This window comes from Astatotilapia calliptera, chromosome 6, assembly GCF_900246225.1.
Source record: "Astatotilapia calliptera chromosome 6, fAstCal1.2, whole genome shotgun sequence".
Classification (NCBI taxonomy): Eukaryota; Metazoa; Chordata; class Actinopteri; order Cichliformes; family Cichlidae; genus Astatotilapia; species Astatotilapia calliptera.
In genome coordinates this window covers 4960245-4981403 of record NC_039307.1, presented here as the reverse complement: position 1 = coordinate 4981403, position 21159 = coordinate 4960245, and the positions used below count along the sequence as shown (strand labels likewise).

At 45.0% G+C, this 21159-nt stretch overlaps 1 protein-coding gene across 1 annotated transcript in view; it reads left to right on the top strand.

Annotated features, from left to right (window-relative positions):
* maml3 (mastermind-like transcriptional coactivator 3) overlaps positions 1-19783 on the top strand; it is a 132666-nt gene extending 112883 nt beyond the window's left edge. Inside the window, exons 4-6 of the mRNA XM_026169846.1 lie at positions 12630-12875; positions 17160-17238; positions 18634-19783. Coding sequence (XP_026025631.1) covers positions 12630-12875; positions 17160-17238; positions 18634-19706 — 1398 coding nt within the window. The 3' untranslated portion in view covers positions 19707-19783. The remainder of the gene's footprint in view (positions 1-12629; positions 12876-17159; positions 17239-18633) is intronic.
* Positions 19784-21159: the final 1376 nt, after the last annotated feature.

Here is a 21159-nt window from a genome sequence, read left to right as displayed (position 1 = left end):
AAGATGGATGAGCGTGGACGAAGAAAAACAAATGTGAAACAGGTAGAAAAACAAATGAAAGCGTGAAAGAATGAGGCGGGTGAGAAGGGTGCAAACAAAGCAGGGCGGAGGAATAAATGGGAAGATGGATGGAGCTGAAGGGGTGGATGGAGAACAAGGGGGAGGGAGGAAATGGTGGCATGGGGTGGAGGAGTGAAGAAAAAAAGTGGAAAAGCAATCAGATGAAGAAGAGATTGAGAGAATGGAAGACAGAGCTGGTGTGACAGCAGAGGAGGAAATTGAAGAGGAGGCTGTTGAGTGAGAGATGGAGGATGCTGTACGGATAAAAAGGCAGTTTACTGTCACAACGAGGGGGAGGAGAGGGGAGGGGAGGTAGACGGAGAAGGGAGGATGGACGGATGCGTGGAACGTATCTTCACCTCCGTTAACAGCCGTGTAATAGCACTGATCACAGCTGTGAATAATTCAAAACCTCTAGTTGGGAATTCTCTCAGGGAAGAGACGGAGCAGTCGCCGTGGCGATATCACACGTACCCGCACGCCTTTGAGACGCACGCTCGTGTTTGTGTGTGTGCACAACGCATGTCGTGATATAGACGAGTGAAGAGAAGAGACAGAGCGGTCCGCCTGCTGCAGCTCAAAGTCGTCCCTCAGATGTTCCATTCTCAGCCGCCATGATTAGATTACACAGGAACACATCAGTCTTCTCTCTCATAACACACACGCGCTGACATCGCTCAATCACTCACACACACACCGTCAGATCCCAGCTTCCCTCTCGTCTGCCTCCCCGTTTTGTCTTTAAGGTCTCCATGGCGACCGTTTCCAAGGTGATTTACTGTAGCACCTGGTCCCTCTCAGGGTGGTACACTCGCCTGCTCGCCTCAATCACTCCCCGGCCACCAATGATCTCATCCCTCCGCTCTCCTCCTCTTCTTCTTCCTCTCCTCCTGCCGTGTTGTCGCAGACGTGATTTACACCCGTCTTCTGTCCTCCCGCCGCTCGTCATGTTCAGCCGTCCGTGACCGTTTATTCACCTTATATAAAGCATCAGGATGATATAGAGGTGGTAATAAAGGTATTCATAAGAAGGAGGTCATTAGATTAGCTTATGAAATGCTTTACAAGGCTCAACAAACATTAGTGATTAATAGTGTTGAACCAGACGCTTAATTGATTAGGGATGATTAACAGAAAATTTATAATCACCCTAAGCTCAGCGAGGAAGATGTGAGGGAGTCCTGGCCTGGGTTTGAACCGACACTGTCTAACCGCGGAGCCACGAGCAGCAGGAACTCCTTCGCGTCGATGGTTTTAGCTGTTTAGGTCCTTTTTAAAGGTACATCAGTCAGCCACAACACTAAAACCACCTGCCAAATACTGTGTAGGCCTCGTTTGTGTCACCACAGCAGCTCTGAGCTACATCAGTGTCCTCTGTTGTCTGACACCAGGGCCTTAGCTGGAGATCAGTGCAGATGTGTTCGGTGGGTCGGGTTTCTTCTGGTCCTCCAGGCACTCCGTGAGACTGGGCTGATGGGACTCTATGGGCTCTTTGTCACATTCTTTACCACATTTTTGTGACGCTGGGGGAGGACTCTGCCATCTGAGAGTGTTTTTGCAATGAGGGGTGTGCTCAGTGACAGCCTCTCTACCTGTAAGATGGATGGATTTGGAACCCCAAACCGTCCCTAGTTACGCTTCTATTGGTCTGGCTGCTGAGGGACTTCCCATGATGCACTGAGCATTTCTCCTTTACTCCTGTCTTTGTACTCCTGCTTCATCTTTGTCTTTTCTCTCCTACTTTGTCCTTGTCTCTCTATGCTCATCGTTTTGTCTCTCCTCTCTTTCCCCTCAGCTCCTGCTGGTCACAGTAGATGGCTGCCCCTCCTCTGGTCCGACTGGAGGTCTTTTTCTGTTAAAAGGGAGTTCTTCTTCCCTGTTGTCACCATAAAGTGATGGTCACAGCGGGTCATCTGATTTTCTGTGCTCTATCTCTAATATTGCAGGGCTTTTACCTTGCAGTATAAAGCGCCTTGATGCATTTGTTGTTGTGAATTAGCTCTGTGTAAATAAAACTGAATTGAAAGTGTGTGCAATCCGGTCTGCTGTCCTAGCCTCAGGGGGCAGTGAGGAATACTTTGGGGGCTTACAGTGTAGGCGCTGTATATTTGTGTGTTTGGTTTGGACTGTATGATTAGATTAAAAAAGCTCATGCATGGAAGTTTATCTGGGACCAGACTCAGATTCCCGCCTTTGTACATTTTGGGTTGCACGTGCTGCCTGTTTTAAATCCCCTCACAGGATTTACAGTTGTGCAGTCTGAGGAAAAAACTGTAATTAATTCAATAACCTGGTTCTTTCGTATTTTTTCAACCTGTTCTTCCTTTAACAGGCAGTTTTTAGACGACATTTTAAGGTAACAGTAAGCTAAACTTACACACTGGCTAACCTGACAGTAGCTTAAAGAAACATCTTAAAATGTGCTACATTTAAAAGGAAAAAAACCTTCATTTTTAGAGGTTTTCCAACACTCTAGTGGAAACCCTGGCATCCAAACTTCATGGGAATAAGAGTTTCAGTCTAAAGTGTTCATATAATGCATATAATGTTCTTATTTTTAACTGTAATAATAAATGTGAATCAATACAGTTTTTTGTTGTTGTTGGTTTTTTTTTGCAGAGATCATAGTTTAAAGAATTTCACGCTACACGACTGCAAACGAGCGTGAAGTGACATTCCAGGCTTGCTGCTGTCTGTGGGTGGCATCCTGTGTCTGCACAGAAATCCCTCGGTTAAACACAGAGCCTCCAAACAGCGTTCATGCTGCAGGGACTCATTTAGTCAAACTGATCCACTCCTGCATGCCTACATGCATTTCACAGCGTCGCTGCATGGCATCATGTCGCTTCAGTTATGGTTAAAGGATGATCCCCAAGAAACCCTGTTAACCCAGTCGATTGTTTTTGAGCATGTGAGGTGAATTTTATGAAGGGGGAAAAAAGGAAAGTGGAAGGTTGAGTGTGTTTCACTTTGACATTGATCTGTAAATTATGTGTGCGTGAGGGTGAGTGTGCGTAGATTCAAAAGATTCCGAAATAGGCCAGTTAGGGTTTAAAGTAGAGAGATGTTAGAGATTAAACAGACCTCTGTGGGGAGCAAAACTCCTCTCCAGCAGTTTAAATATAACTCTCTTCTGGGAGAAACTGAGTAAGTCTACAAGTGTGTGTGCCTGTGTGTGTTTGAGGGGGCCGGGCTGGGTTAGTGGGTTTATGTGTTGTTCTACATGTGAAAAATATGTGGCTAAGAAACTTTGATCTGTCCTTATTGCTCCGTGCATATTTGTATTTGGGGAGCAAATGTGTTTACATATTCGGTTTTATTTTTCCCTGTGGGAGAAAACCTTCATGTTTTAGGATGAAGACTTGTTTTTGGGCCAGTTTAAGCTTCCAGGAAATTCATGTAAAGCGATGTAATGCCCTCTGAAGCGATGGAAACGTGACTGTGTGTGTGTGTGATTCTTGAAGTGATGTCTTCTTTACCTGGAAGCTGTGGGGATAGTTCAACACTGTAAGGTCTGCCTTCACCATCTGCTTGGTGTTAGTGTGTATGTGGGATTATGTATATGCATGTGAATCACTCAGCAGGAGCTGCATAACATGCATAAAGCTTGCGTTTAACCATAAGCTGCAGTGCACCATCTTTTATTTTTAATCAAATACTTTCTTCACCAAGTCACTGACTTCCTATCTTTGTGCTAAACACATATTTAAAAGCATAGCAAGCTGTCTGTTTGACGACAAGCTAAAGACGACCTTTATAGAAGATTTTATTGATGCAGAAATCGCAGGTGTCAAAAAGTGCAGTTCCACTAATGGCCACACGAGGCTACATGCAAACACAGTCACTCCCTACAGATTCATGTGTTGACATGCCTAACTTTACAACAGAAATAAACGTGTTTATAGCCTGAAATCAAAAAACTGTTTAAGCTTCTGAAGCTATCGCTCCTTCAGAACAATTCAAGAGGTTTGGGAGGCTGGAACGTGGAATATTTGAAAATCTCGCATCGAATTAGAGCACAGAGGCCAAAGGAAATCTTTTCTCTGAACAAGCCACAGCAGCTTTGAGAATCAGCTGGAACCAGAGCTTTCTGCCTTGGTTGTGCTGTCAGTGCCTTTTGGAGCATTTTTAATGGGTTCCTGAGAAATAGTTTGGCCTGTGGTACGGTACAGCCCTTCCAAGAGGTTTTTCTTTTAGTTGAATTCGATTCTAGTATTTTAATAGTTTACTGCTTAGCGCTAATTAGCAGAAATTCTTGTATACCGAGCATTAGCTGATACAGCAGCTTAGCATTCCCACCTGTTGTCCAAATATGGTGACTTCTGGCTCCAAAAAAAAATAAACACTGCAGTTATTAAAAACAGTGAGGTTTCAACATGCAGGGTCCAGAAACTATCGGGTCATGTCATGGTTTCTATGTCCAGTTTTATATGCAGTAATCATCCTCTGTCCAATTCTGTTTCCATCTTTATCTTTTCCTGTTGTTTATTAGTCTCATATGTGGCTTTCCTCACTCGGCATTGGATTCATTAGACTTAATTGCACTTAATTAGAGTTAATTACTCTTAATTATGTTTGAATTACATAAAAAGTAACAATGTTTTAGTACTGATGAATGGAAATTGATGATGGGTAATAAAAAGCCAAATGACAGTCAAGTTTAAGACAAAGAGTGGGAAAATGAAAACAGTGGATTATAGACTAAATAACGTAATTATTGCTTTTATCCTCAAAAACAAACTCTGGCTTTCAAATTAAAGGAAAATTCTGTCCCCATGTTTTCACATATTGTGGGAATTTGGGGGTTGACAACACAAAGGAAATTGTGTGCTATAGCCTGTATGTGAGCATACGGTGTCTTCTGCCATCCATTTCACAGCTTTTGAAATATAATCCCTCATGCGTCTGTAGCTGCTGTCTACATCTCCATTCATTCAGGCTGAAACCTTTGAAAATAACAAACTCCACTCCAGCAAACAGGCACATTTGGCAGTCACATTGCCACCTCATTCTTCACGATGCAGTGCTTTTGATTTGCATATTTTGCCACACCTCTCATGCGTCACGGGAGGGGGTCACAGTTTAAGGTCAGCCAGCATGAATCCCAAGGACATTCAGGCATGGATGAGCCCTGGCTGCGAAGGCGCCTTCTGTGACCTTCAGCTGGCTACGGTAACCAGGGACACGGCTTGGATTTGCCCATAAACCTTCACCTGCTGCAGATCTTCTGCTCATCTGAATAGAGACTTGGGTAAAAAACCCGATACATTTCCTGCTCACTGTCTCAGTCTGATTGCAGCTGTAGCCTCTGTAACAGACTAATGAAGCATCTCCTTATCCACCCAACCCTCGCTTTGCATCTCCTCTCTCCTCTTCACACCCTCCCCCTCCTCCTCTTACACAAGCGGGTGACAGATGTGAGCCACTCTGGAGAGCACGCAGACACCCAGCGCTCGGCTGCCAGGCGCCGATGCTCTTATAGGTTGTGTGTGAGTGTGTGTGTGTGTTTCTTTTGCATAAACTTGTAGTAGTGCTGTAGTAATCTGTCCCTTTTTCTTTGCTTTTCCAGTGTGGGTGCATGTGTTTAGGTGTGTGTGTTATTTCAGTGTAGCAAGTGCAGCCTTTAATCTCACTGCTGTGTGGTCGCAGATGGGATTTTCATCTCAGCTGGAGAGTGGATGTTCATGCCAACAGGGGTATTTCCAGTATTTTCTAAATGGTGTAGAATTGAGGGGGGGCTAGTCCTGTTAGCTCATGAGCAAATTTCCTGCATTCGGAGGCATGGCTGCCGCTTAACAGTATGGCAGCAGATGTTTCAGTAATGAAGCTGAGAAAATGCAGAATTGTTACAACTGTCAATGTGTTTTATTCTACTCAATGGTAGAAGTAGTTGTTTAGCTTAGCTTACTTTAGCTAAATAAAGGGTTTAGAGAATTACAGGAAGTGGACCAAGCCACTGCGGCGCATTTAAGGGGGAGTCCATTTTTGTCTAAGATGGACCGTCTCCTAGGCTAGGCGCTTCGCTCATGTCCTATCGGGAGGAGTCCCTGGGGCACAACCGGTGCTCACTGAGTGGAACAGATCTCTCGGTTAGCTTGGGAACACCTTGGTATCCCCCCCGGAAGAGGTCGTCAGGGTGAAGAAAGTCTGAGCTTCTCTGCTTAGACTCCTGCCCTCCTGTGAGCTGAACCTAGATAAGAGATAGAAAATGGATGGATCCCTTATCTTCTACTTATCCAAAGTCAGGTCATGGTTGTAGCAAGGCAAACAGGGTATTCCAGATGTCCTTTTTCACAGCAACACTTTGGGATCCCCGGGAAGAACTGCAAAGTGTTCCAGGCCAGATGAAATATATAATCTGTCCCGCAGGTTCTGGGTCTTCCCTTCCCCTCCAAGTTGTATGTACCCAGAAACTCCACAGAGACCCATCCAGGCAACACTCTGATCAAATGCCTGAACCACCTCACCTGTCTCCCAGGAAGGAAACTCTATCCTGAGCCCTTCCAGCTCTCAGAGCATTTCACCTTATCACTAAAGCCTCAGTTATACTTTTCACGTCCACTCGGGTCCAAGTGGGGTAAATTTCATGAACAGTGAACATGAGGGTCCATGTGGATGTCCACCTGCTTGCCTGTTTCAATGATTGCGCAAACTCATCTGTAGAGAATTTATATTACAATGCACCGACTAGGCATGCGCCCCAGGCAGTGGACTTTAAAGAAATATAACAGGAATAACTACTTAGCCATTGGATCTCCAGCCATCCGTGTCCGTAACAGAGTATGATCAAGGCCTAAGGCTGAGCCCAGCCACCCTGTGGAGAAAACCCATTTTAGCTGCTTGTATGCCCAACCTTATTTTTGCGGGCATATCTCACATTTCATGACCACAGGCCAGGGTTGGAGGGTTGGAGGGTTGATCAGCTGATAAATCGAAAGCTTTGCCTGCCTTCCTTCAGCTTCTGCTGTCACAGTGTCCAATTTTCCCCAATGTGGGGGGTCGTTGCTCAAAATAATGCAGTACACATCGATTACTTTTAGAAAATATCATGCTTAACATTACTTAAGTACTCTGTCAAGAAGGTAATTTTTCACTACTGCTTCTGTAACATGGCCTGAAATACGCTGTCACATTATCATACCAGTGAACAATACAAACATGTTAGCACACCAATGCAAATCCCAGTCCTAATGATGACACGCAAAGTCGGTAAAAAAATCAAATCAAAAGCCCAAGAGGTTACCTGTTTTGTTACCTTTTGGAGATGATTCAATTCAAGTTTATTTAAATAGCGCCAAATCACAACAACAGTCGCCTCAAGGCGCTTTATATTGTAAGGTAGACCCTGCAGGCTCTGGCTGCTTGGCTGGAGTCTGCATGCGCTCAGCGTTAAAGTCATTTTGAGTTCTTTATCAGCTTTTATGCAGATGCTCACAAAGAGTTGGTTTTGTGTTAGCAGCAGTGATCTTTAGACAGGATACAGTTTGCTATTGTGTTCTTTCCCTTTCGTGCAATTACAGTTAAGCTACTGTTCATATCTAAATTCCTTAAAAACTGTTGACTGTGACGCCATTTCCCTCCAACCTGCACACAAACTGAAGTCGGATGATTGCAGCACGAGGAAAGAAAATTGCATGTTTGGAGGGGTTTTGTATCTACTTGTCTTGTAGGTGACTGAGGAGCCATAATTGCATCAGATTATTGAGTTTAGGGCAGAAATATCTTACATTACTGCCATATAGAAAAATGTAATGTGATTACCGTAATGTGTTACACACAGTGCTGACTTTTTGTTAAGGGTCAAGTAACTAATAGTAATAGAAAATTAAAAAAGGTCAGGTCACATGGCAGCAACTGAGTGAATTAGACATGGACAAGATGAAAAGTTGGGGGGGGAAAGGTGATTTAAGTGACATGCATGGTTGTTGGTGCCAGACGGACTGGTCTGAGTACTTCAGACTGCTGATCTACTGGGATTTTCCTGCATATCTATCATTAGGGTTAATAGAGAATGGTAAAACTAAGAAGAAAAAAACAATCAGCTGCAGTTCTCTGGGTGAAAATGACTTGTTGATGTCCGAGGTCAGACTTTTTGATAGAAAGACAACAGTAACTCCACTCTTTACAACAAAGGTATGCAAGAGAGCATCCATAAAACCTTGAAGGAGATGGGCTACGGCAGCAGAACACTACACCAGGTGCCAATAACAGGAAACTTTGGCTAAAAGATTTGGACAGTAGAAGATTGGGCTCATTAGTACCAAGTGATCATCATTTAAACAGCCAAGGTCTCTCTGGGTGATTTTGCTGACCCATCTTCTGATGGCTGCTTCCAGCGGGGGAAAAACAGGCCATGTCACAAAGTTCAGAACATCTCAAACAGCTTTCTTGAACACTCATTGTTCTGTCTACCTCATCTCACACACAACCAGTTGAGAAAGATGGCCGCCCCCCTGAGCCTGGTTCTCCCGAAGCTTTCTTCCTTTCAAAAGGGAGTTTTTCCTCCACACTATCGCCAAGTGCTTGTTCAATAGGGAATCATCTGATTGTTGGGTTTTTCTCTCTGTTATTGTAAGGTCAATAAGGGACTGCTGTTTATGAATTGGCGCTATATAAATAAAACTGAATTGAATCGAACTAAATTTTACTCGATGCCCTCCACAGTTACCAGATCTCAATCCAATAGAGCACCTATGGGATGTCGTGGAACGGGAGGTTTGCATCATGGATGCACGGAAGACAAATCTACAGCAATAGAGACCAAAATCTCTGAGGAATATTTCTGGCAACTTGTTGAATCGAAGTCTCAAACAGTTAAGGCAGTTCTGAAGCTAAATAGGGGTCCGATCCAGTACAGCTTTACCGAATGAAGTAGCCCAAAGTGTATTTACCTAAACTAATTAATGCATTATTATCTCTTATAAGTAAAGAGATAAATAAACAATGAAGTGACTAAACCAATGTGAACAGATGCCACTGATATATGGTTTACTCACTCTGTGCACAGAAAATCATGACCCTGAAATAGAGCACCAGACTGCAGTGACTCAATCAGACCCGAACAAACTGGGTGCCAGTCCCTGCATACCAATGCATTCACATAAACACAAATACAGTTAATGCAGCAGACGCATATTTCAGTCTCTCTTATACACGCACACACACACACACACACACATATTTCCGCTCACTTCATGTGTAATGTAATCACCTAGGCTCTCCATGCCTGCTAACCCAATAAAGCTGACAGTCTCCAACACACACAGTTACATACACACAAACAAACACACACATGCTCCAGAATACATTCAACTCTCTCTTGGTTTCTTCTCCTTTCCGCCTCAGTTTTTCTGCCACTAACTGTCCGACTTACAGGAACTGTTTCAGTTACAAACTTCAGCCTCTGACTGAGCTCTTATTTGTTAGCAGCTAAGCTTCAAGTCACTTTATCCACTGACCCATTTCTGCTGAACAGCTCAGAGTTTGGGGCTGACTCGAGCCGGTCCGAGGTGCCAAAACGAAGCGTCTGGGGGAGAGAGAGTTGGATCGACGGGGCTGACAGAGAAAACAGACACAGAGCGTGCTCTTTCTTACATTATTAACAACGCTCACACGAGAGGACAAAGAGAGTGGAAGATTGGTCGAACACATTAATGCTGCACGGGAGACTCGTTTGTACCCGTGTGTACTGTCTGCTGTTTGTTCGGGTCTGCCCGGTTGTTGCGGAGGGTGACCAGGCGCGGCGGCCATAACCGCTCCTCCGAGCGCCATCTGCTCCACGCTGCAGCAACTGTTGCCAGGGTACCTGCTCTCCTCTCCTCCCCTCCAGCCCACCTTTTACTCCTCCTCCTCCTCTTTTGGCTCATCACCTCCATCGCATCCTCTCGATTTTTCTCCCCAAACAAGATCTACGCTCAAATCCTCCTCCTGTGGTTGTCCTTCTGCTCTCATGCCTCGTTTCTCTCCACACACATGCTCTTTTCTCTTCCCTCCAATTAATTTAATTTGCCTTTTCATTCTGAAGAGGATACCTGCTTTTGATTTAATGAGCTTTATTGGCGTGAGATTTAATTCTTTGTATATTAGCGACGCTCCAGTGAAGTATTAACAGCTCTGAAATAGTACTAATTCTAATTCATTTACTGTGTTTCCATTATTTTACTCTTCGTGTCTGTCTTCTCCGTGTGTCTTTATTTAACTAGAAGATGTGTCGGAGCTGTGCTTTCTTTAGGAAGATGCCACTGTGCTGCTTTTTCACCACCTCCAGGAAAATCTTTAAGACTTTTTCCTCTCCTCTTTCCTCTCTAACCCGTCTTTCTTCCGTTTTTTCACTCCTTTGCAGTTGTGTGGACATGACTCAGGGCCCCTTCTCTTCAGAGAAGAGATGGAACCAAAGAAAGAGTCGAGAAAAGAGGACTTTGATGGGGCGGGGGGTGTTTAGAGAGAAGGAAAGAAAAGTGGTAGAGTGAGAGAGGGAGAGATCGTAGATCAGAGCCGTCATGATTGAGCCATCTGCTGAGAGGAGGCCAGTGAGACCCGCACACACACGCCTGTGCTTAAAGATCACCACTGCCACCCGCTGGTCATTTCCCAACACTACAGCTCGCCGTCCTTCCCCACTCTCATGCATCGTCTAACTGCTGCGCTGCCATCCGGGCACAAACATGCCATCCAAAGATGAGACACGTAGCTCTGAACATCGATCAGTCTGGTCTGGCTGTCTGGTGAGCCAGTCCTAAGCAGCCGATTCTGTTTGCTCCACAGGGCTTTTTGTGCTCTAATATATGAGGTTTATCTACACGTAACTCCTTTCTAAGAAGAGCCGAGCCTCAATGCGGATTATGAGGCTTTGGCTCTTTCAAAACATATTGAGTATACTGGTGTGTTACTGACGCGAGCCAGCGCTGTGATTTGGTGCTGTAATCCCGCGTTCGCTGTTTCATTCTTGCCCTGCAGTTAAATGTGATTTGTTGTACACTCTTTGTTCCTGTGTGCTGGTGCATTTTTATGCGAGCAAACACTCTTTACTGGCCTGAATCATTCTTTCCTCTCCTCTCAGTCCTCCCCCTTTCTATTGCTGGCAGGCCTAAACAATGTCCACTCTCGTTCAGCTGTCTAACCTTTAATAGATCCATAAACACTCCACTCCCATTGGCCAGAGCAGGCCATTTCATCCTATTAGAGATTAGCATACGCCTGAGTGGAGGAGGAAGTGCTCTTTATATGCTAATGAGGAGATAATGTATGCAGCACAGCGAGGACAAGCCGGTGCCCCCGTTGGGAGGACTCAGGGTGGCCCAGCGTGCTGAATCTTGAGGCAGTCTTGTCTTTATCTTGTTTTTCACTGTCATTCACAGACAGCTGGACTGTGTCTTTGTGAGTTAAAATACATCACAAGGCTCGACTGAAGCATTATGCCAAAAAAGGACCATGCAAAGCCGGCAGTCTAAATGCCTCCATCTCTGATAGTGTATAAAATATGCCTTCCTTATGTATCTGATCTTATTGTGTGGCATTCACTTGTGATAAAGAGCGATAACAATGACTCGGTGGAGAGGAGATTTTCAGAGTCTGAAATGGTTTTGTTAGATGCCGAGAAGCTCCTTTTTGTTTGGTTTTACGCCTTTAACCGAGCATACATGATTAAAAATGGCTTCAGTGGAATATTTAAACATCTTGGAAAATACATATACTTTGCTTTCTTGCAAAGAGAGTGTTAGCGCTGAGAGTTTTGACCTGTATGGTTTACAATTACACCTTCGCGTGTATTCTTTTGACTCACTTGGCATTGCTAAAGAGAAATTCTTAACAGAAAAACTGTAAGAGTTTGTTTACCATGTGGCTAAATGCTACCTAGCTATACAGCATGTAGTGATTCACTGGTGACCTCGTGGAAGTTCTTTCTTTGCCTTCCCGTCATCGAGTTTCGTGTAATTTCTCCTGATATACTGACAGACAAATAGACAACATACATACAAGCTGGTTAGGAATAATATTATTGCAGCTGTAGCTTTATAGAGCTTTAGGGGGCGATCGTGGCTCAAGAGTTGGGCGTTCGCCTTGTAATCGGAAGGTTGCCGGTTCGAGCCCCGGCTTGGACAGTCTCGGTTGTTGTGTCCTTGGGCAAGACACTTCACCCGTTGCCTACTGGTGGTGGTCAGAGGGCCCGGTGGCGCCAGTGTCCGGCAGCCTCGCCTCTGTCAGTGCGCCCCAGGGTGGCTGTGGCTACAATGTAGCTTACCATCACCAGTGTGTGAATGTGTGGATGACTGGATATGTAAAGCGCTTTGGGGTCCTTAGGGACTAGTAAAGCGCTATATAAATACAGGCCATTTATAGATGCTAGTTGGCTGATTTTTTTTTTAGCTTTTCACACAGAAGGTGGAGCTTTAGGGAGGAGCCAACTGATGACATCATAGTGGCTACCTTCACCTCTTATATACAGTCCATGCTTTATCCTAGGCTAAGCCATCTGGCTGCTAGCGTCATATTTAAATGACAGCTGTGCAAGTGTGCTGTGATGTCTTATTAGCGATAGCCCACCTGACCTGCTGCCTTCTTCTTTCTAGGAGCAAGGTGTGGTGGGGATGTCACGACCACCTGGCGCCATACCACCTCCTCACCCCGCTGGCGGCGTTGCCTCTGGGGTGGGCCCCAACCAGGGATCAGGTCCGCCTCCGGTCTACCGGCAGGACGTGATGAAGCAGATGATGGTGATGGAGCAGGAGAAGAGGGCGCAGATGCACATGATGGAGCAGCAGAAACAGCAGCTCTTAAGAGAGCAGAGACAGCAGCAGCAACTCTTGGCTGAACAGGTGAGTTTATGTTCATGTCATTCAGTGGGGTGATGATTAAACAGGAAGGAAGGCCTCTGTGACTCATCTGTCACCCATTAAATTATAATTTGTGCGTGTGTGTGTGTGTGTGTTTGCCTTGTTTGTTCATACATCCATGTAGATTTGTCAGCATCTTCAGCTCAAACAAGAGCAGCTCATCCTCTCTTCTTCCTTACTGTTGTCTGGTTGCATGTATAATTACCCTCAACCAGCCCCCTCTTCACTACTTCCTTTTCATCTCTTCAGTGTGTGTCTGTGTGTGTGTAGATGTGTTTTTGTCACATGCCGCCTGCTGTGATAATATGGTGTTTTCTTTTTATTTCTCTCTCTGTGAGGGAATCAAGTGTTAAAAGAGTTCTGAACTCTGAAGTCACCACCCACTACGAAGGGTTTTAATTGGATCTGCAAAAACATACACAGACACGCAAATATGGGTGCCCAAAAGGAACGCCATCCTGCTGGGATTTAGTGTATGTTGTTAACTGAGTATAAAATGAGCAACCTGTCCATGCATACATTCAGGACCCGCTTTAAAATGTGCAGACTGCTTATTAATGACCAGACCTTTCAGGTTTCTCTTTATACCTGCAGAACAAACTGTGGCTACGTCATTACACTAATCAGTTATGATGCTGTTAATGCAAACGAGCGTCACACAGGTTATGTACGCATCTTCCTCTCTTCTTCTCTACCAAAACATCTGTTTTAGTACAGTTATACCCAACATCTGCCTAAACCCAACAGTAAAAACATCTGCCTAAATTCAATTACAGCAATATCTGTCCTAACTCAGCTGTATCAGCATCTGTCTTAACTCAACCAACATCTGTCTCAGCTCAGCTGTATCAGCATCTGTCAGAACCTGTCTTGACTCAGCTGTGCCAACATCTGCCTGAACTGGCTGTACCAACATCTATTTTAACTCCACTGTATCAGGTGGCCAACATATAACAAACTCTAGCAACACCTGTCTTAACTTCATTATACCAGCATCTGTGTTAATGCAATTATATCATCCATCTTAACTCAATTGTACCAGTGCCTGTCTTAACTCAGCTGTATCAACATCTGGCTAAACTCAGCTGTAACAACATCTGTCTTAATGCAATTATACCATCTATCTTAACTCAGTTATACCAACATCTGTCTGAACTCAACTGTTCTGATATCTTCTTCTGCTGTCCCCAATGCTGTTTACCCAACACATCTTCCCAAAGCACCAAATCACAAAAGCAGTTGCCTTAAGAGGCTTTATGTTGTAAGGTAAAGACCCTACAATGAGGCGAAAACCCCAACAATCAAAGGACCTTTGAGCAAGCACTTGGCGACAGTGGGAAGGAAAAACTTCCTTTTAATGGGAAGAAACCTAGGATCAGGGAGGGGCGGCCTCTCTCAGGTAGAGGCCGCCTCTCCTGAGCCTGGGTGACTTTGTTTAGGATGAGGGGAGGAAGAGAGGACAAAGACCTTAGTGCAGCATTCGATACTGTCAACCATAATATCCTATTAGAGCGATTAGAAGGTATCACAGGTACTGCGCTGCAGTGGTTTGTATCATATCTATCTAATAGACTCCAATTTGTACATGTAAATGGAGAGTCCTCTTCACACACTGAGGTTAATTATGGAGTTCAACAGGGTTCAGTGCTAGGACCAATTCTGTTTACATTATACATGCTTCCCTTAGGCAGTATCATTAGAAGACATAGCATACATTTTCACTGCTATGCAGATGACACCCAGCTCTATCTGTCCATGAAGCCAGATAACACACACCAATTAGTTAAACTGCAGGAATGTCTTAAAGACATAAAGACCTGGATGGCCGCTAACTTTCTGCTTCTTAATTCAGATCAAACTGAGGTTATTGTACTCGGCCCTGAAAAGCCTAGAAATATGGCATCTAACCAGATTCTTACTCTGGATGGCATTACCTTGGCCTCCAGTAACGCTGTGAGGGACCTTGGAGTCATTTTTTACCAGGACATGTCCTTCAATGCACATATTAAACAAATATGTAAGACTGCATTCTTCCATTTGTGCAACATCTCTAAAGTTAGAAATATCCTGTCTCAGAGTGACGCTGAAAAACTAGTTCATGCATTTATTACTTCCAGGCTGGACTACTGTAATTCATTATTATCAGGATGTCCAAAAAACTCACTGAAAAGCCTTCAGTTAATCCAAAATGCTGCAGCAAGAGTCCTGACAGGGACTAGAAAGAGAGAGCATATTTCTCCTGTTTTGGCTTCCCTTCATTGGCTTCCTGTTAAATCCAGAATTGAATTCAAAATCCTGCTCCTCACATACAAGGTCTTAAATAATCAGGCCCCATCTTATCTTAATGACCTTGTAGTACCATATCACCCTATTAGAGCACTTCGCTCTCGCTCTGCAGGCCTACTTGTTGTTCCTAGAGTATTTAAAAGTAGAATGTGAGGCAGAGCCTTCAGTTTTCAGGCCCCTCTTCTGTGGAACCAGCTTCCAGTTTGGATTCGGGAGACAGACACTATCTCTACTTTCAAGATTAGGCTTCAAACTTTCCTTTTTGTTAAAGCATATAGTTAGGACTGGACCAGGTGACCCTGAATCCTCCCTTAGTTATGCTGCAATAGACGTAGGCAGGTTTTTCTTTTCCAGTCACCTTTCTCACTCACTATAACAGACCTCTCTGCATTGAATCATATCTGTTATTAACCTCTGTCTCTCTTCCACAGCATGTCTTTATCCTGTCTTCCTTCTCTCACCCCAACCGGTCGCAGCAGATGGCCCCGCCCCTCCCTGAGCCTGGTTCTGCTGGAAGTTTCTTCCTGTTAAAAGGGAGTTTTTCCTTCCCACTGTCGCCAAAGTGCTTGCTCATAGGGGGTCATATGATTGTTGGGTTTTTCTCTGTATCTATGAAGCACCTTGAGGCGACTTTTGTTGTGATTTGGCGCTATATAAATAAAATTGAATTGAATTGAAAGACACGCTGTGGAAGAGAACCAGAGATTAATATTAACTAATGATGAAATGCAGAGTAGGGCTGCAGCTTAAACAGATTATTTTGGTAGTTGACTAATCTGCCAATTTTCTTTGATTAGTCGTTTAGTCAATGATTACTTGTCTCTTATCTCCACTTCCTGTGGGCAAACTTCCTGTTCTAGACTCCAGTGACTCACCTGCTTAAGTCTGCCCACCTGTGATTAGCACCCTGTTGTCTCGTCCCACAGCATATGAAAATAATGACCTAGGAAACACATGAATTTGAAAATAATCAAATGTATTTTTAACATTACATTAAAAATGAAATAAATAAAAATATTAGGTAAAACAAGTTAAAATGCTAGTATTTAAACAAAAAAATAACGTGCAAATAGGAAACAAAAAATGGCTTCTGCCCATAAGTTTAAATAAAGCTTCAAATTAAATCAGAAAGATTTTGTGCCCCGATATTGCAGTATAACAGAGAGTGGGTTCAGGGTCACCTGATCTGGACCTAACTATATGTTTTATCAAAAAAGAAAGTTTTAAGCCTAATCTTGAAAGTACAGAGGGTGTCTGTCTCAAATCCAAACTGGGAGCTGGTTCCACAGAGAGGGGCCTGAAAGCTGAAGGCTCTGCCTCCCATTCTGCTTTTAAATGCTCGAGGAATGCTGCAGTCTCAGAGCGAAGTGCCTTGTTAGGGGGATATAGTAATATGAACTCTTTAAGATAAAATGGAGCCTGATTATTCGAGACCTTGTATGTGAGGTCGCCGCTGTTCCCAGCATCTATAGAACTTCATCAAACTTTAACTGTATCAGTATTGTGGAATATCGGTGCCTGATCTTGACAGTATGAACAACTGTCTCAAGTCTCACTGCCTCACTGTACCGGAACCCTTATTGTACCTGGACTTAACTAACATCTACTGTAACAAGCATCCGTCTGTTCTCAGCTACATCTGTCTCTACCTTAAAATCTCCTTCATCAAACATTTGTGTACCTACATCTTTATATTATTTACTTTTGGCTGTTATTGGCTCTTTAAGGGCAGGCATGGGTCCAGCTCAAGTGGCCATTGGAGGAAGTGCAGTTTTTAGCACTTTACCACATTGGCTTCAATCCGGCTATAGAGGAGCAAAAGAAAGGTTCTTCTGCTAAACTATTCGTACTGTCAAGTGTGATTCTGTTCTTCTGTGTATCTCACGCCCTAATGATACAAAATTCATGCAATAGGTATGAGCAGCTGTAACACGCTTTCAGCATACTTGCTTAACAACTTCCATCTGTCTGTGTCTGCAGCTCCAGCAGCAGCAACATCTCCCCAGACAAATCGGCCAGGGCCAGAGGAATCCATATCCCCAAGTCAATCAGTACCAAGGTGAGACACATGAGCACGTGCGTTCATGTCACCTGTGCAGCAATGCACACACGGCATGCGCCTGCGCAAGAATGGCTGCACCCCACAAGATTTTCTAACACATTATTATTTATTGGAAAATTAGAAAATGGATTTAGCACCCAGATGGTTATGTGTGTGTGTGTGTGTGTGTGTGTGGGGGGGGGGGGGGGGGGGTGGCTACAATTACACACGCATGTTTTGTCAGCAACAAGTATGGTATACATGGTGGCGCTCCAAGACATTTAGGGACGTAACAGATTTTGCAGTTCATTCGGTGCCATGTTCACAGACAGATATGTATGCAAACAACAGCACTGACCAAACATCACCCTGAAACCAAGCCTCGTCCTTTCTGTCTGTCTCTGTCAGATACATCAGTTGGCGCTCAGATGCTCTCCAGCCTCTCTCTCTCCTCCTCCTCTCTCCGGGAAAAAAAATACAAAATAAAAAAATAAAAAATTCTGCTCTGCCTGTTACCACGGCAACTTGTCTGTCCTGGATCCCCCAGAGTTCCGGTGAAGTCGGAGAGATGGATGAGAGCAGGGGAAGTGGGAGAGAATGGGAGGAGGAGTGAGAGCGGGGTGGCTGGCAAGTAGAGGAAAAGGTAGATGGTTCGGTGGGTAGAAGGAGAGGTTGAACGGAGAGATGAGATGATGAAGAGACAAAGAAAATACAGAGGAAACGACAGAGAGAGGAGGAGAATGAGGAAGAGAGTCAGGCTGAAAAACCATTTATAGCCATCAGTGTCTGCAAATGAAAGAGATAATATGGAGAGGAAGAGGAAGCTCCGGTGTGAAACTCCGGCCTACAGATATACACATTAACTCAGCTGTCCTGCAGTGTATCTGTGATTGTGCTCATATCACCTACAAATCTCACAGTCGATATATTTGTGATCTGTGAAGTATATAGACAGTTACCTGCAACTCTACTCGCTTCCTACTTACTGGAGTGAGTGATCCTCTTCATTCTCGCTCCTCTGTTACATTTTCAGCCTGAGCTGTGAGGTGGGGGATTAGTGGAATGATGTCAGAAGTGGGTTTATTATAGGATTTAAAGCCATTTCCACGCTAGCAGACCTCCTCAGCTCAGCTACTTCTGAACATCTAATAGCAAAAAGTAGAGGAGTGAGATGCTTCAGTGTGTTTAGTTTTATTTTGGTGGGGTAGGATTTGGGCCAAATTGGATGGGAAGCATTCGTTTCCAGAGTAAAGGGGCTGTCCTGCAACATAAATCTTTGCCTCAGCAATGACTTATTAGAGCCGTCTTATGGCCTTTGGTTCATTTAAGTGGCTCTACTGTGTAAGCTCTCAGATTTTCCCCTACAACTATTTCCTCATCTGTTTGCTAACTCCTCTTATTTTCCACTCCTAGGTACTCCTCAGGCTCTCCAGAACATCCGGGCTACCCGCCTCCTGCAGCAGCCGCAAACTCAGCAGCAGATGGTCCAGATGAGTTCTGTTCAGGCCCAGGGTGGTTCTGTGGGACCCCAAACTGACATGGGACTACCCTACAGTAACCAGGGATCCAACCAGGGTTCCCTGTATGGGCTCAACCCCTCCATGAGCCAAATGATCCACCAGCAGCAGCACCAGAGCCAAAGCGTCCAAGCCTCCATGGGTCTTCCACCACAGCACAACCCCACCGGAGGGCCACCCCGGCAGGCAGGTGCGGGTCCTGGAGTCGGAGGTATGCCTGGAGGACCCGGAGGTGGTGGAGCTGGAGGTTATGGAGGGCAAGGGATGTTAATGAACTCCATGACCCAACAACCTCTTAAAGGACCTCCTAATGCCAAAGCTCAAACACAGAGACTGCAGAGCATGCTGGGAGGAGGCGGTGGGGGAATGGCAGCAAGTGGCTGGCCGCAGCAGCAAGGACAGAGTCTGCAGGCCATGGGGGGTGGAGTTGGAAGGACTACAGGAGGAGGGGGAGGAGATATGGTGGGGTTCAGCTCTGCCCAGGGTTATGGGATGCAGCCGGGTCAACCCCCACGCATGGCTAAACAACACTTTCAGGGCCCAGGACAAGGGATGGGCCAGGGGATGGACCCCAGGTTGGGCAACCCAGCTGCGGGTATGGCTGGCCCAATGATGGGCCCTCACATGGGTGGTCAACCAAGGACCAACCAACCCCGCCCTATGGTTATGAACCAGGGAATGAACCAGGGGGTGATGGGCCAGGGAATAACTGGGATGGGGGGTTTCGTGCCAGGCCCTGGGGGGCCAGGATTAGGGGCAAGTGGAGGTGGAGGAGGTGGATCTTACGGACCAGGGGCAGTCGGGGTTGGAGGTCAGCCGCAGGGCTACCAGAGGACAGCCAATCAGGACATGTCATCCTATGGATACGGGGGCGGGCCCTCAGGCGGAGGAGCCTTCGGATTGGGGGACGGCTCGGGGGCAGAGCTGGACTCAAGTGACGGTTGGATGGAGGAGTTTTTCTCGAGCTAATAGCCAACGGGGAAAGTTGTTACTGGATGAAATAAAAATGTTTAAAGTTGGACAAATTTTAAAATCTGAGAAAGTAAAACAAAAACGATAACATGACGTGGACTGGCATGTTTTTGTTTTGTAAAACATGAGCAAGATTATAAATGAGTTCCTGTGTTACGTTTTGTGCGTATGTATGTGTGTGTGTGATGGAGAGAGCTATCATTTTGTCTTGTGCATATTAATGAAAAACCAATATAGAGATTAAGAAGTGTGTTTCCTAATTTTCCCTTTTTTCTCTATGGAATAAATTTTCTTCAGTGTTTGAAAGCGAGGCCCATTCACGCAGCAGCGCTTTGAGCCCGAGCTTCAGCAGGGGCTGATTGGAAACTGTAGACTGATGAAGGGGAAGCAAGACTTGTTCTCAAGACAGCAATTTATTTGTGTTTGTGTGTTTGTGCCACCCTGATCAGCGCTTCAGATCTCTCAACTACGCGAGGAGCTGAAGGGAGTAGAAAGCACTCTCAACGCTCCCATTCCTCCTCTTAGATTTGAGCCCCCCCTCGTACAGACACACAAACACACGCACTCACAAATCTGATTCCCTCACGCTCCTTCACTCTGTTCCTTTCACTTGATTTCCCTCTCATCCTCCATTCCTCTCTCCTCCCGTCTTTCCCACCCTCTCTCCAGAGACTCGTTCCTCGCTCTCAACGCTCCTTTCTCTGTTTAAACTGTGCACATCACAACAGAACAAATGATGCTCCTCTATTGTGCCACGCAGGCTCGCTCTGCCCTCTAGTGCTTTTGCTAGGCAACCAACCTGAGTGGCATTTTTATTTAATTTTTTTAAAGGGGGGTTGTGGTTCATTTCCTGTGTTGTGTCGCTGTGGTTGCACATGTAGACAAAGACAAAGGCAGTAAAAAGCTGAGAAAAGGAGGAGAGATTAGGCAGCTAAAGCAAGCACACGTAGACAACAACAAACAGACAAACAAGCGTCAGCCCGGGAGGATGTGCAGATGTGTGAGAGGCAGCAAACAGAACTAATATTAGGCTACACATTAAACCTTCTGTCTGCGTGACACAAACCACATCGCATGCATCAGGCAGACAGAAACGATCGCTGGGCACTGAATGTATTCAAGCACCACAAGTGACTTCTTCTTCTTAAAGAGACGAGAAAAAAAGCTCATTGAAAAGCCGCCCGCGGTGTTTTATTTTGTCGCTGTGTTTTTCTTTTACAGTGAATCTGGTAGTTTGTCAATTACACACGGAAAAGAAAGTTTAAATTAGTTTTTGCTGAGCTTTGTTTCTTAGTTCGTCATCTTTTGAAAATCTGTTTGGTAAAAAATCTGTGGCTCAGCTTGTCGTCACTCACCGTAGCCCTGCTTTACATCGTGGCTTCTCTCAGCTGTAAAACGCCCTCGTTTCAAACTATAACTGTGCTATACTGTAACACTACTGTGAAGAAAT